The sequence below is a fragment of the Lissotriton vulgaris genome, chromosome 11 (genome assembly GCF_964263255.1).
Source record: "Lissotriton vulgaris chromosome 11, aLisVul1.2, whole genome shotgun sequence".
Lineage (NCBI taxonomy): Eukaryota > Metazoa > Chordata > Amphibia > Caudata > Salamandridae > Lissotriton > Lissotriton vulgaris.
In genome coordinates this window covers 652,805,830-652,823,143 of record NC_141699.1, presented here as the reverse complement: position 1 = coordinate 652,823,143, position 17,314 = coordinate 652,805,830, and the positions used below count along the sequence as shown (strand labels likewise).

General features: G+C 47.1%; 1 protein-coding gene across 1 annotated transcript in view; it reads right to left on the bottom strand.

Annotated features, from left to right (window-relative positions):
• Positions 1 to 17,314, bottom strand: part of LOC147683289 (uncharacterized) — a 1,765,034-nt gene that overhangs the window by 1,329,766 nt on the left and 417,954 nt on the right. Inside the window, exon 6 of the mRNA XM_086942513.1 lies at positions 6,019 to 6,211. Coding sequence (XP_086798639.1) covers positions 6,019 to 6,211 — 193 coding nt within the window. The remainder of the gene's footprint in view (positions 1 to 6,018; positions 6,212 to 17,314) is intronic.

Sequence of the window (17,314 nt, the reverse complement as noted above, 5' to 3'; positions counted from 1 at the left end):
TTTGATGCTGAGTTGACCACGACCTTGAATTTGAAGGCACCCCATGTGTGCCCCCCAGCCTTCTAGAGAAGCGTCTGTGACCATGGACAGTGTCGGAAGAGGCTGGTGAAACGGCACTCCAAGCAACACATTCTGCGGGCGAGTCCACCACAGGATGGAAGACCTCGCTGCCTGGGACAGACTGATCCGATCCTCCCAATTCCCTGTCGCTAGGTCCCACTGGTCCTCTAGAGCTTGCTGCAGAGGCCGCATTCTCAGTCTGGCGTTTGGTATCAGAAAAATGCAGGTAGCCATGGAGCCCAGCAGGGAAACTACCTGTCTGACTGTTGGATTCTGAGACTGGAGGAGAGTCCTGCACTTCTGCTTCATAGATGATAGTCTCTCCTCCGAAGGAAACGCTTTTCCCAAACTTGTGTCCAGAACTGCCCCCAGGTAGTGGATGCTCTAGGTTGGTTGTTGAACAGACTTCTCCATGTTCACATGGAGGCCTAGCTTGTGTAACTGCTGAAGGCACAGTTGGAAGTCGCTGAGTACCTGTTGGGGAGATGGGCCTTTTAGGAGCAAGTCGTCCAGGTATGGATAGGCGAAGAGCCCCTTGTGTAGATAAGCCGCAACCACTGCCATGCATTTGGTGACGACTCGTGGTGCTGACTTGAGTCCGAAGGGCAGCACTTTGTACTGTTAGTGCTTGCTTCCTACCACGAACCTCAAGTATTTCCGATGGCGAAGAGCGATTGGAATATGAAAGTACTCATCTTGCAAATCCACCGAACACAACCAATCCCCTACTTGAAGATGTGGACATATTTGGTGAAGAGCCAACATGCGGAACTTTTCTTTGACCACCACCTTGTTCAGAAGGCGAAGGTCCAAGATGGGTCTGAACTTGTCCTTCTGACCTTTTTTGGGGACATGAAAGTATCTGGAGTAGACTCCTTTTCCCCTGTGAGAGGGAGGCACCTCCTCGATGGCTCTTTTTTGAAGAAGAGACTTGACCTCTCTTTGGAGAAGGTTTAGTTGGTAAGGGCGAGACTTTTTCGGAGGTATGGACTTTGGGATCGCACGGAAACGTAGTGCATATCCATTGCACACTATATTCAGCACCCAACGATCTTTTGTGATGCTGACCCACTCTGCCAGATGTTGTGAAGCACTTCCTCCCACTGGAGTGGGTAACGGCGCCAGAGGAAGCCACTGCTCAAGCTTTCCCTCCTCTCGTCGTGGACGAGGACTGTTGATGACCTCCTCTACCCCTGCTGGATTGCCTCCTCGAAAGTGGGTTTTCCCCTGATTTTTGCTCTGGGACCACTGAGGGGTTTGAACCCTCTGTTGAGCCCCTCTGCCCTTGTTGGATTTGAAGCATCGTTTGAATTCTTTCTTCTTCTCCAAACCGACCGCTTTTACTGTGTCCAGTTCGGTCTTCATCCGGGTCATCTCCTCATCTGTGTGTTCCCCGAAGAGAGAGGACCCAGAGAAAGGAAGATTCAAGATGCGTTGTTGAGCATCCGGTTTAAGGCCTGTTAAGCGCAACCAAGAAGAACTTCTGGCACATACTCCATGTGAATAGGAGTGCGCCGCCAACACTGCACCGTCCGCCGCAGTGCTTATCATTTGGTTTGCCACCAGACTGCCTTCCGTTACAGTTTGTTCGAAGTCCTTTTGGTCTTCCTTCAGGAGCTTGGCTTTGAAGCGCTCCATCGAGTCCCATAAGGCTCTGTCATACATTCCCAGCAGCGCTGATGCACTGGATACCTTCAGGGCAGAAGCGGCAGCAGTACAAACTTTGCGACCCCATGAGTCCTGTGTCTTACTGTCCTTATCTGGCGGGACAGAAGATGAAGGAGCGACTGCATGGGTCTTTCGAGCCGCTGCCACAATCACCGAATCTGCTGGTGGATCAGATTTGACAAAGACTGGGTCTGAGTCAGCAGGCTTATATTTCTTTTGTATACGAGCCGGCACTGCTCTGATGGTTGCAGGGGTGAGGAAAATGTTTTTGACTGGATCCATGATTCCAGGGACTAAAGGAAGTAAAGGAAGTAACGGACGGGAAGAAGATTTTTGGTGTAATGTCTCAAACATTACCGTGGTAGCCACTTGTTGGACAGCCATCTCAATATTTAATTTCTAAGCCCCTCTCTGCAGGACATCCAGATAGGTATTGATGTCGTCCACTGGAGAGACTCTGGAGATAGGGCTGTCTGTGAGAGTAGGGGAGTAATCCCTGGTGGAAGATTGGGTAGAGGAAGTAGAAGAGGTGGAAGGAGTTCTTCTACTCCTGCGATGGGATCTGTGTCGACTCTCGCCGGATCTTCTGGAAAGCTCTTTCCTTCTTGGAGAACGAGAACTTCTGGGACGTTCCTCTCTCCTAGGAGAACGAGATCTTCTTGGACGTTTCTCTCTTCTTGGAGAACGAGATATTTCTGGCCTCCTTTCAGGTGAACGTGCTGCCTGTCGTCTGGGGGGACTGACTCTGTCCACCTCAGCAACCAGCCTTTGCAGCGGAGATCTATGTTCCGGGCTGACGTACTGCCAAAGGCGTTCGGTAGCCCCTGAGTCCTGCCAATTTTGAAGTGGCGCATTCCATCTAGGGGACAGCCTCACCCCAGGAGCAGAAACCTCTGACCGACGTGGAGGAGATTTCCGGACAGGACTTCTGGTGTTTGCAGATGATCAGAGGAACCAGAAGACTGGGAAGAAGAGTGACACGAAGCTGATTCCGTAACCAGAATCGCAGAGTGTCTTGACATTGATCCAACTCTCGACAGTGAAGAATGACGCCTCATCGTCGAATCGCCATGCATCGACGATAGAACTCTTCCCCTCGACGCCAACCGCCTCCGGGGCGTCGACGGAGCAATCACTTCCGACGTTGGATGTCTTGACGACGAGTGATACGAAGAAAGATGGTCTCTCGACGTCGAACGGCGATGACTTGCCGACAACGGAGCTTTCTCCCTCGACGTCGAGTGTTTACGTGACAACGGCGGAGGAACCTTGGACGTCCTCGATGCCAAACGTCGACGAGACATCAACGGAGATCGCCTCCTCGACGCCGATCGACACCTGGCTGTCTACGGCGGAGGGGTCTTGGTCCTCGACGCCGGACGTCGCCTTGTTGACGTTGGCGGGGGAGTCACACTTCTCGACACCGATCGTGGAGATGGCGACGGCGGAGGTGTGCCACCCCTCGACGCCGACCGTCGCCGGGTTGACGACGGCGGAGGGGTCTTGGTCCTCATCGCCGATCGTCGCCGAGTTGACGATGGCGGAGGGGTCCTGGCTCTCGACTCCGAACGTCGTCGAGATGACGATGACGTAGGGATCCTTGTCCTCGACGCCGAACATCGCCTGGTTGACGACGGCGGAGGGGTCTTGGTCCTCGACGCCGATTGCCGTCTCCAGAGAGAAAGCAGAATCCTTAGCTCCCAATGCACATATGTAGAAACTAATGTGCTCGTCTCTACTGAAGTCTTATATTCCACTTAGCCTGTGTCTTAACTCCATGGCTTAAACTTGCACAGCAAAGTCTTGTGCATCTCAATCCACAGGAATAACTGTTCTGACTCGATGAACGACCGCACGTTGAATGAAAAATAAACAGAGCTCAATGAACACAGTTAAAGGGCTCCAAACTGGAAATAAAGTAGAAGCAGCCGCTTCTACCACGTTACGCTAACAAAGCCCTTAACCATTAGCGTAAATCACTTAGTCCAAATGTCAGAACGCTCCACTAGGCTCACATACCCGACTGAACAACAAACGCCGACTCGGGTTTCCTCACACGGCTCCAGAAATCTTCAACGCGGCTCCTCCTGAAACACCAGCGCGGCTCCAGGTCAAAGGGCAAAATCCCGCCGTGCAGCGGAGCAGACTACAGCACGGCTTCTCTCGGTCTCCGCTCCTCCGAGGTAACTAGAAATCCAATGTAGATTAACAAGGGGCCCCGAAAGGCTACTCAGGTCTCGAGTCTCCACTAGACAGGCTTCACAGGTGACAGGCACCGGAAGAAGGGTAAAAGGAAAAGATATAGAACAAGGTAATGCAAACACAAAGAACAGACTAAGCCACAGGCACTCTGGGAGATGCAGTTCACTCACAAACGTCCTGAAACGTGACACTGGTTGACGACGGCGGAGGGGATTTTGCCGAGGGAGCTGGCATCCTCGATGTCGGTGATGAACCTGATCTTCTTTTCGACGGCGAGCCCGCCGTCGATGGTCGTTTTTCAGCTGGAAAACTGACCGGAAGATGTTTCTTCAGCGCCGAGCCCGACGTTGAAGTAGAAGGACGTGAAGACTTGCCTTTAGAAGGACTTCTGGCCCTCTTGCTGCCCTTCTTCACTGGAGATCTTCCTCTGGTGGATCTTTGAGCCAGTCCATAAATGCGGTTTCTTTCTCTGTCCTTGAGAGTTCTCTCAGACAGGCGTTCGCAGTGAGGACAGTCCTTAGGATCATGATGATCAGGCAAGCAAAGTATACAGACATCATGACTGTCTGATTTTTCCTTCTTGTTGCCACAAGAAGGACAGTTGTCAAAAAGAGAAGGCATTTTAAAATAAAATGCCACACATAAACTGTCTAAAAGACAGAAACCTTATATGACAAGGTGTTAAAAGTCAAAGTAAGTCCAAAAGTTAGAAAATTGAAGCAAATTTCTGTCAGAAAAGCCACAAATTAGTGGATCTGTGTTACCAGGGTCCTTCCTGAAGGAGCCGGAAAGAACAACTGACCCATGTCACCCCTGAGGCATGATGGGATACTGGGGGTCATGAGTGCCTTAAAGGCACGGTGTCAGTTTTTCATTACTTGCAGCTACAGGTTAGCTTTTCAGTCTTTTTAGACTGTGTGTTTGCAATGCAGCCTGGGAGCTTTCTATGCTTTCAGTGAGTTATAAGAATTTTCTACTGCTTTCTAAGCATTAAAACAGTTTCTAAACAATCTTTGGTGTTGTTTCTCATGTTTCTAATGCAGAGGTTCATGTATGGTGGGAATTCTTTACAGCATAATTCAACTCTACTGTTTATTTGGCTGCAATTGCTTATTTTATATATATATATATATATATATATATATATATATGTATATATATATATATGAGTATATATATGTGGGGCACATATAATATATTGTTTCCGGGGTCCCGCGCATGGGCGGGAATATTCCAATGCTTATGACTATTGATGAGGATCCCCTGGAAGAGAACTCATAGATACAGCTCATTCCTGCCCTTTTCTTTTGATGCAGGGCAGCACAGCAAAATGACGTGCAGTGCTGCCCTGCATCTAAATCACATAAATAAGGCCCACAAAAAGTAGAGTTAGCCCAAAAATTTCAGTGAAGTAGATCTTTGCCAAAATCAACCAGGATGTGGTCCCACGTGTCAAGCTAGAAAACAGAAGCTGGTCATCAGCTCTGCTAATGCAGCATCAACCCTTCTAATGGCTTAGTAAGAGTAAAGTGAGGTGAAACGTTGCACATATATTTTCTAAGTGATTCCAGCTTTGAGACTAGTGAAAGATTAGGATAGCAACACAGTCGGGTGAATGATCACACAGCATCAGAGCCATATTTGAACTGGATAGATAAGACATACATTTACCAGTGATATAGGTCAATACTTGTGCTTTGCAAGACAACCCTGAATAACAACTTAGAATCACCTAGCAACAATAACCTTCCTCTGAGACAAGAATAGTCGAACAACTATTGGAGAGTGATACCCATACCACATACGACAGAGCTCCAGTGGCCATCTCACCTTCTTTTCAATCGGAAACACTAGGCAAACTTATCACAATCGGAACATGTACCAGTAAGTGTATCTGACACGCAGTAACGCGGATCATAATTTGCCAAACTGTCTTATATTGCAGAATACATGGTTTCAATCACTGGATTAGTCGCAACAAGAAATAGAAGCTGACTTTTGATTATCAGACTTTAGCAATAAGCCCCTCAAGGAAAGACAACACTCTTCCAATGTTTTCATCTTGAGTAATTTAGAAAATGCACTTACTTGCTTAAACGAATGAATGCCTAAAGACATAAACCTCTCTGCCAACCGCATAGTTTCTGGATCTGTGTTATTTTGGAAATATGATATACTATCTTTACTGCCAATAATCAATCTCGAAACCAGGTGTTTAAATCCTTCAAGAAGTGGTAAAGGCTCTATTGTATAGATTTCATCACCAAACCGTAGTAATCCTCTGTGATATATGTAGAACAGAAAAATGCATGTGTTACAGGATCTCATCTATAAATAAATACATAGTTAGTATTCATAAAATAACAACAGCATTACAAATATTATGAGTGGTATAGTCACCTGTGGTAGCTCTTCAGATAGCAAACGTACGGTAGCATTGCTAAAGGTAATAGTAGGTAACAGAACATCTAGGAGTAGTTTCAGTGGTAGTAGAAAAATAAGCAGTAGTGGTAGTAACTGATATTTGTGGGGAAAACATTTTATTGGGCTTTTAATGTTTTAGTAACATTGCAAACTTTTGCCACGAGTCTACGTGTGATACATAAGAGATACAATAGTAATTTCGAAGCATATAATGGCACACAACAATTAAGCAGCAAGTACTCTGTAGTAATTGAAGGAGCACTTAGGAACTTGAAGCTACCACTGTGGAGGTGTTGCATCATGTTATCGTACCCATGAGAAAAAACTATAACTGGTAACTTGAGGAGCAAATACTGGGATGGACGATGAGGAGGGAATGGTTGGATGAGTGTGTGCTGATATTGCACTGGTGATGGGGAATGCAGGTTCTGGCAAAGGAAAGCGCACTATGGTATCTCGGTGTACTTAACAGCGGTGGAAGGGACTTAAGAGTTTGGCAAAGGTAGTCCTCGGAGGTGAGGCAGATCACACCCACTTGGAGGAATTCTCAACTAGGTACCTCTTGCGGGTTCTATGACCGAAGGGATGTAAGATCGTTGTCGATTGTTTGCCAGAAGTTCATGAGCAAAATGGCCCACTCGGGGGAGAAGGGGCGTTGGCGCACCTGGCGCTTCTTCTTCGGCAACCCCCCATTTGTGCACTGCTCCTGTCCATGACTCCTGAGGAGGGCCCGCAGGTGCGTCCCAATGCAATGAGATTGCTTGTTTGGCTAAAAGGAGGGCCAGTGCTGTGAAGCGTGTGAAGCGTGTCTGCAGCTTGCGTTGCTTCCTACGCCTAAATACGACTAGCGAACAGGCTTCCCAGGAATAGATGTACAGATGTAATTTCTCGCAGTGTAGCATTAATAGTGGGCCAGTAGTGCTGTAGAACTGGGCAAAATCCAGAACATGTAACAGTGCTTCGTTAGGAGGTTAAATCGGGGGCAGACAAATTGTGACTCCGGGAAGTGGCAGTGGAGCTGCGTCAGCTTAGATATGCCCAGTGAAGTATGAAAAACTGTATATTTTTGAAGCGTGATTTACGAGAAACCTTTTTGGGAATTCTAGTCTCGCTACCATTCTTTATCATGGAACGGCCTCCCATATTCTTCATCCCATTTTCGGTGAAGTGGGACGAGCAACAACTCTTGTGTGGCCTTATACAGCCAGGTGAGTTGGTGGTAACCGGGGCCCATAGTTAACATAGCATGAAGCACTGGGTGTGTCGGGTCTATGAGCTGCCAACGGAGAAGGAATTGCCGGGGGAGCCCGCTCTCCTCGGCCAACTGATCAAAGGAGAGAAGTTGACCTCCAGGGAATAGGGCCCCCACCTCGAGAAGCAAGTGATTGGTCAAGACTCATATTTCCTCTGCAGTGTAATAACCCTTGCCACAGGGCAGGCCAACCAGCAGCAACAGAGGGGTATACAGCGGAGAGGCGATGTCTCCAAACCATACAAGCCCTCGCTATTAATACTTTTTTGGGATGGGTCAAGACGGGCTGGGCTCCTGAAAAAGCAAGCAGCGATTTGCTGGCATCGGCAAGGCCCCAGACTCTGAGCAAGCCTCCTTGAGATAATGCACTGCTGTCCAGCGGGACAGCCACTAGAGCTGCGCTGCCAAAAAGTATGCCTCAAAGGATGTGGCCCTGAGACCTCCCCGGTCCACCGGCAACTGCAGCTGATATCTGGAGTTACATATCCTAGGGAGACTTGCAGAGAAAGATTGCTTCAAACTTCAAATTTTTTTTTTTTAAACGAGTTATTTTACAGAAATGGACACTATCCTTTTGACTTCATGGACCCGTTAAAAATAAGTTTTCGCATGCCAGGAGGCTCCTGGAAGTCTTACTATCACACTGCATCACATCCTACTGGTGGCTTCTTGGCATCACCGTCTCCGAAATGTCCTCTATCATTCTTGCTGCAAGATGCACTGAGGGATGAGTGTATGTCTCTCTATGAATCTTAGTAGTCACATCCACCATAGGAAGCCATAGCAGGGTCAGGCGTTCCAGCTGCCTCCTCAATGGAACGCGCCACCGCATAACATTCATGTCTCCTGTTCCTTAACAGGCTTCAAAGATGCACTGAAAAGTTAGCTATTGAGCAATTAATTTTACCACAGCAAAATGACTTGTAAACATGTATACATTGTGTATTGTACATGCAATTCATCTAATATATTCCTCTGCGCCTTATGACACCTGCCACTGCCTCCACTAGCGTCTCCAAGAAATTCTGTTATGACGATCCCTCACTATGAAGTCCAGTCTTGCAAGTTTTCTATGCTGCTTGTATTGCTACGTAAAACATTTCTTTCGTAAATGATCCTTATTCATATAAATAAATAAATAAAATAGCCCTGTAATCAATATCAATACAGGCCACCATTAGAAAGTGTTTGTCCTCAATGGGAGCCATTTTAGAGTTATTAAGATCAGGGTAATGTGGTATGATCTTCCAGCACCAGTACTAGTTCAGCTAATACATCTGCGGCTTATTTTAATGAGGTCTGGTGGATTCTTGGCATACCAAATAGTAGGGATTGCTATAATCAGGTCTAACAGTAATAGAGATTATATAACTTTTTAAAAGCTTTCTGTGGGGCTGAGGACTTGATAATTGAAGTCTGATTTTATGTTGGGAATTCCCCTTTAGCTAAAGCATTAATATAGACTTACAGGTTTAATTGTCTGTCTTAGATAAACCTTGGAGATGTTGTGTTTTAACAATCAATAGTCTGCAGCCGATTAGAATTAATAAATCTCAGCTGAGTAGATTGAATAAATCTAATATTATCCTAATAGATATGGGGCTGTGCAGAATGGAGTATAAAAGAAATACTATTTGCGGGTTTAGTTCAACATTAATTCCTGAAAATCTCATGGTATCATTGTCAGACTGGTTACGTACTTCCATGCATGGCTAACTATCATCTTGTACAGATGGAATGAAATGTTGGCTTCATCTTAACAGGCAAGAGAAGGTTTCTATGTAGAGATTTAAAAGTTTCAGGGAGAGGACAGAGAACTAAGTGACTCCTTGTTGAAGACTCACTGGGCTTGAGGGGAAACTCTGGAGCATAAAAGACGAGGTGTATTTTAGAAGTTGAGAATAGGTCTACCGAAGGTACAACCCACTGTGCAAAGATATTCTATGCCATCTAGATGCAGACGCCAATCATGATTAGCTAAATGATATCTTCTGTGTTTTTCTGCCCAGATATTGAGGGATCGCCCTAGGTGATTAACCATCAGAGAAATCTTGCGACGTGTCTGCCATCATCAAAGACTCAGAGCCCCGATAACACAAGACACCACTCCACCCTGCTTGTTGCAGTAACACAAGGCGGTCAAGCTTTGTGTCAGCACTTGGATAGACTTTCCGCAATGTAAGGCAGAAACCTGTTTACTGCCAACCCTATTGCTCACAACTTCAAAAGACGTATGGGGCAGTGCGGCTCCATAGGAGAACAGAGATCTGAAATCTTCACCTACCCCATGTGACCTTTCTCAGCCGAGAAATGACACATCCGTCACAACTGTGAGCCGGGAGGAAGCGGGAAAAATGACCTGTCACATGTCAAACAGGTGTTAGTCACCCACCACAAAAAGTCCTGAGCCACTTTGTTGGATATGCATTGAAGGGCCAACATATGCAGATGGGCACAACACACTAGCAAGATGGAGTGGAGCTCTTCGTGGCAATGTGGTGACGATTTTTTATTTTCTCTTTTTTGTTTAGTTTTCTGCTTCATGGTTAAAGTTATGATAATCACAAATCATATCTGACTTTGCTGTAATTTAGTGCTTGTTTGCAAAACAGTGTGCAGTCAAGGACATGTGTGGCTGAGACGGGGTTCACCATTCCTTCTACTCAGGCACTGATACGTGTTTACTTGGACATACGGTGGTTTGAACACGACCTCTGTGGTATGTCCCCGGCCGTAGGAACATTAGACGTGATGGATGTGACGAATATACCGGACAATGCCCTTGGCACACACTAATGTGGGCACTACATGCCTGTCACATGTAACACAAGTGCACATGCAGCAATACCCCCCCCCCCCCCCTCCCCCTCCCTTTTATTCTGTCTTGATATCATTTGTAAACTGTCTATTTTACGAAAAGCAAATAAAGATATTTTAAACAAGCATTTACAATGCAATGGTCTTGGCATCATTAAAGGTGGAGCTATTGGCATTGCTCATGACATTTCTTTTTTTTCTTTAAATCATAAATAGATGGCATTGTCATTTACATTGCCAATACACAGCACTCTGCACTCAACAGCACACACCACTCTGCACTCAACAGCACACACCACTCTGCACTCAACAGCACACACCACTCTGCACCTGCACTCACTGCTCTGCACACTCACACTGCACTCACTACTCTGCATTCCGCACTCACTACTCACTGCTCTGCACTCACTGCTCTGCACTCACTGCTCTGCACTCACTGCTCTGCACTCACTACTCACTACTCTGCACTCACTACTCTGCACTCACTACTCTGCACTCACTACTCTGCAATCTGCACTCACTACTCTGCACTCACTACTCACTACTCTGCACTCACTACTCACTACTCTGCACTCACTACTCACTACTCTGAACTCACTACTCACTACTCTGCACTCACTACTCTGCACTCACTACTCTGCACTCACTACTCTGCACTCACTACTCACTACTCTGCACTCACTACTCACTACTCTGCACTCACTACTATGCACTCACTACTCACTACTATGCACTCACTACTCACTACTATGCACTCACTACTCACTACTCTGCACTCACTACTCTGCACTCACTACTTTGCACTCACTACTCACTACTCTGCACTCACTACTCTGCACTCACTACTCTGCACTCACTACTCACTACTCTGCACTCACTACTCTGCACTCATTACTCTGCACTCACTACTCTGCAATCTGCACTCACTACTCTGCACTCACTACTCTGCACTCACTACTCACTACTCTGCACTCACTACTCACTACTCTGCACTCACTACTCACTACTCTGAACTCACTACTCACTACTCTGCACTCACTACTCTGCACTCACTACTCTGCACTCACTACTCACTACTCTGCACTCACTACTCACTACTCTGCACTCACTACTCACTACTCTGCACTCACGACTCACTACTCACTACTCTGGACTCACTACTCTGCAATCTGCACTCACTACTCTGCACTCACTACTCACTACTCTGCACTCACTACTCACTACTCTGCACTCACCACTCACTACTCTGTACTCTGCACTCACTACTCACTACTCTGCACTCACTACTCACTACTCTGCACTCACTACTCACTACTCTGTACTCACTACTCTGCACTCACTACTCTGCATTCCGCACTCACTACTCACTGCTCTGCACTCACTGCTCTGCACTCACTGCTCTGCACTCACTGCTCTGCACTCACTACTCAGTACTCACTACTCTGCACTCACTACTCTGCACTCACTACTCTGCACTCACTACTCTGTAATCTGCACTCACTACTCTGCACTCACTACTCACTACTCTGCACTCACTACTCACTACTCTGCACTCACTACTCTGCACTCACTACTCACTACTCTGCACTCACTACTCACTACTCTGCACTCACTACTCACTACTCTGAACTCACTACTCACTACTCTGCACTCACTACTTTGCACTCACTACTCTGCACTCACTACTCTGCACTCACTACTCACTACTCTGCACTCACTACTCACTACTCTGCACTCACTACTCTGCACTCACTACTCACTACTCTGCACTCACTACTCACTACTCTGCACTCACTACTCTGCACTGACTACTTTGCACTCACTACTCACTACTCTGCACTCACTACTCACTACTCTGCACTCACTACTCACTACTCTGCACTCACTACTCTGCACTCACTACTCTGCACTCACTACTCTGCACTCACTACTCTGCACTCACTACTCACTACTCTGCACTCACTACTCTGCACTCACTACTCACTACTCTGCACTCACTACTCTGCACTCACTACTCTGCACTCACTACTCTGCAATCTGCACTCACTACTCTGCACTCACTACTCACTACTCTGCACTCACTACTCACTACTCTGCACTCACTACTCACTACTCTGAACTCACTACTCACTACTCTGCACTCACTACTCTGCACTCACTACTCACTACTCTGCACTCACTACTCACTACTCTGCACTCACTACTCACTATTCTGCACTCACTACTCTGCACTCACTACTCACTACTCTGCACTCACTACTCACTACTCTGCACTCACTACTCACTACTCTGCACTCACTACTCTGCAATCTGCACTCACTACTGTGCACTCACTACTCACTACTCTGCACTCACTACTCTGCACTCACTAATCACTACTCTGCACACTACTCACTACTTTGCACTCACTACTCTGCACTCACTACTCTGCACTCACTACTCACTACTCTGCACTCACTACTCACTACTCTGCACTCACTACTCACTACTCTGTACTCTGCACTCAATACTCTGCACTCACTACTCACTACTCTGCACTCACTACTCACTACTCTGTACTCACTACTCTGCACTCACTACTCAATACTCTGCACTCACTACTCTGCACTCACTACTCACTACTCAGCACTCACTACTCTGCACTCACTACTCACTACTCTGCACTCACTACTCACTACTCTGCACTCACTACTCTGCACTCACTACTCTGCACTCACTACTCTGCACTCACTACTCTGCACTCACTACCCTGCACTCACTACTCTGCACTCACTACTCACTACTCTGCACTCACTACTCACTACTCTGCACTCACTACTCACTACTCTGCACTCACTACTCTGCACTCACTACTCACTACTCTGCACTCACTACACACTCCTCTGCACTCACTACTCACTACTCTGCACTCACTACTCTGCACTCACTACTCACTACTCTGCACTCACTACTCACTACTCTGCACTCACTACTCACTACTCTGCACTCACTACTCTGCACTCACTACTCTGCACTCACTACTCACTACTCTGCACTCACTACTCTGCACTCACTACTCTGCACTCACTACTCTGCACTCACTACTCTGCACTCACTACTCACTACTCTGCACTCACTACTCACTACTCTGCACTCACTACTCACTACTCTGCACTCACTACTCACTACACACTACTCTGCACTCACTACTCACTACTCTGCACTCACTACTCTGCACTCACTACTCACTACTCTGCACTCACTACTCTGCACTCACTACTCACTACTCTGCACTCACTACTCACTACTCTGCACTCACTACTCTGCACTCACTACTCTGCACTCACTACTCTGCACTCACTATTCTGCACTCACTACTCTGCACTCACTACTCACTACTCTGCACTCACTACTCACTACTCTGCACTCACTACTCTGCACTCACTACTCACTACTCTGCACTCACTACTCACTACTCTGCACTCACTACTCTGCACTCACTACTCACTACTCTGCACTCACTACTCACTACTCTGCACTCACTACTCACTACTCTGCACTCACTACTCTGCACTCACTACACACTCCTCTGCACTCACTACTCACTACTCTGCACTCTACTCACTACTCTGCACTCACTACTCTGCACTCACTACTCTGCACTCACTACTCTGCACTCACTACTCTGCACTCACTACTCACTACTCTGCACTCACTACTCACTACTCTGCACTCACTACTCACTACTCTGCACTCACTACTCTGTACTCACTACTCACTACACACTACTCTGCACTCACTACTCACTACTCTGTACTCACTACTCACTACACACTACTCTGCACTCACTACTCTGCACTCACTACTCTGCACTCACTACTCACTACTCTGCACTCACTACTCTGCACTCACTACTCACTACTCTGCACTCACTACTCACTACTCTGCACTCACTACTCTGCACTCACTACTCTGCACTCACTACTCACTACTCTGCACTCACTACTCACTACTCTGCACTCACTACTCACTACTCTGCACTCACTACTCACTACTCTGCACTCACTACTCTGCACTCACTACTCACTACTCTGCACTCACAACTCTGCACTCACTACTCACTACTCTGCACTCACTACTCACTACTCTGCACTCACTACTCACTACTCTGCACTCACTACTCTGCACTCACTACTCACTACTCTGCACTCACTACTCACTACTCATTACTCTGCACTCACTACTCTGCACTCACTACTCACTACTCTGCACTCACTACTCACTACTCACTACTCTGCACTCACTACTCTGCACTCACTACTCTGCACTCACTACTCACTACTCTGCACTCACTACTCTGCACTCACTACTCTGCACTCACTACTCTCTACTCTGCACTCACTACTCACCACTCACTACTCACTACTCTGCACTCACTACTCACTACTCTGCACTCACTACTCACTACTCTGCACTCACTAATCACCACTCACTACTCACTACTCTGCACTCACTACTCACCACTCACTACTCACTACTCTGCACTCACTACTCTGCACTCACTACTCACCACTCACTACTCTGCACTCACTACTCACTACTCTGCACTCACTACTCACTACTCTGCACTCACTACTCACTACTCACCACTCACTACTCTGCACTCACTACTCACTACTCTGCACTCACTACTCACTACTCACTACTCTGCACTCACTACTCACTACTCTGCACTCACTACTCACTACTCACTACTCTGCACTCACTACTCACCACTCACTACTCTGCACTCACTACTCACCACTCACTACTCTGCACTCATTACTCACCACTCACTACTCTGCACTCACTACTCACCACTCACTACTCTGCACTCACTACTCACCACTCACTACTCACCACTCACTACTCACTACTCTGCACTCACTACTCACTACTCTGCACTCACTACTCACTACTCTACACTCACTACTCACTACTCTGCACTCATTACTCACCACTCACTACTCTGCACTCACTACTCACCACTCACTACTCTGCACTCACTACTCACCACTCACTACTCACTACTCACTCACTACTCACTACTCTGCACTCACTACTCACTACTCTGCACTCACTACTCTGCACTCACTACTCTGCACTCACTACTCACTACTCTGCACTCACTACTCACTACTCACTACTCTGCACTCACTACTCACTACTCTGCACTCACTACTCACTACTCTGCACTCACTACTCACTACTCTGCACTCACTACTCACTACTTTGCACTCACTACTCATTACTCTGCACTCACTACTCTGCACTCAATACTCACTACTCTGCACTCACTACTCTGCACTCACTACTCTGCACTCACTACTCACTACTCACTACTCTGCACTCACTACTCTGCACTCACTACTCTGCACTCACTACTCTGCACTCTGCACTCACTACTCACACTCTGCACTCACTACTCTGCACTCACTACTCACTACTCTGCACTCACTACTCACTACTCACTACTCTGCACTCACTACTCACTACTCTGCACTCACTACTCTGCACTCACTACTCACTACTCTGCACTCACTACTCACTACTCTGCACTCACTACTCTGCACTCACTACTCACCACTCTGCACTCACTACTCACTACTCTGCACTCACTACTCACTACTCTGCACTCACTACTCACTACTCACTACTCTGCACTCACTACTCTGCACTCACTACTCACTACTCTGCACTCACTACTCACTACTCTGCACTCACTACTCTGCACTCACTACTCACCACTCTGCACTCACTACTCACTACTCTGCACTCACTACTCACTACTCATTACTCTGCACTCACTACTCTGCACTCACTACTCACTACTCTGCACTCACTACTCACTACTCACTACTCTGCACTCACTACTCTGCACTCACTACTCTGCACTCACTACTCACTACTCTGCACTCACTACTCTGCACTCACTACTCTGCACTCACTACTCTCTACTCTGCACTCACTACTCACCACTCACTACTCACTACTCTGCACTCACTACTCACTACTCTGCACTCACTACTCACTACTCTGCACTCACTAATCACCACTCACTACTCACTACTCTGCACTCACTACTCACCACTCACTACTCACTACTCTGCACTCACTACTCTGCACTCACTACTCACCACTCACTACTCTGCACTCACTACTCACTACTCTGCACTCACTACTCACTACTCTGCACTCACTACTCACTACTCACCACTCACTACTCTGCACTCACTACTCACTACTCTGCACTCACTACTCACTACTCACTACTCTGCACTCACTACTCACTACTCTGCACTCACTACTCACTACTCACTACTCTGCACTCACTACTCACCACTCACTACTCTGCACTCACTACTCACCACTCACTACTCTGCACTCATTACTCACCACTCACTACTCTGCACTCACTACTCACCACTCACTACTCTGCACTCACTACTCACCACTCACTACTCACCACTCACTACTCACTACTCTGCACTCACTACTCACTACTCTGCACTCACTACTCACTACTCTACACTCACTACTCACTACTCTGCACTCATTACTCACCACTCACTACTCTGCACTCACTACTCACCACTCACTACTCTGCACTCACTACTCACCACTCACTACTCACTACTCACTCACTACTCACTACTCTGCACTCACTACTCACTACTCTGCACTCACTACTCTGCACTCACTACTCTGCACTCACTACTCACTACTCTGCACTCACTACTCACTACTCACTACTCTGCACTCACTACTCACTACTCTGCACTCACTACTCACTACTCTGCACTCACTACTCACTACTCTGCACTCACTACTCACTACTTTGCACTCACTACTCATTACTCTGCACTCACTACT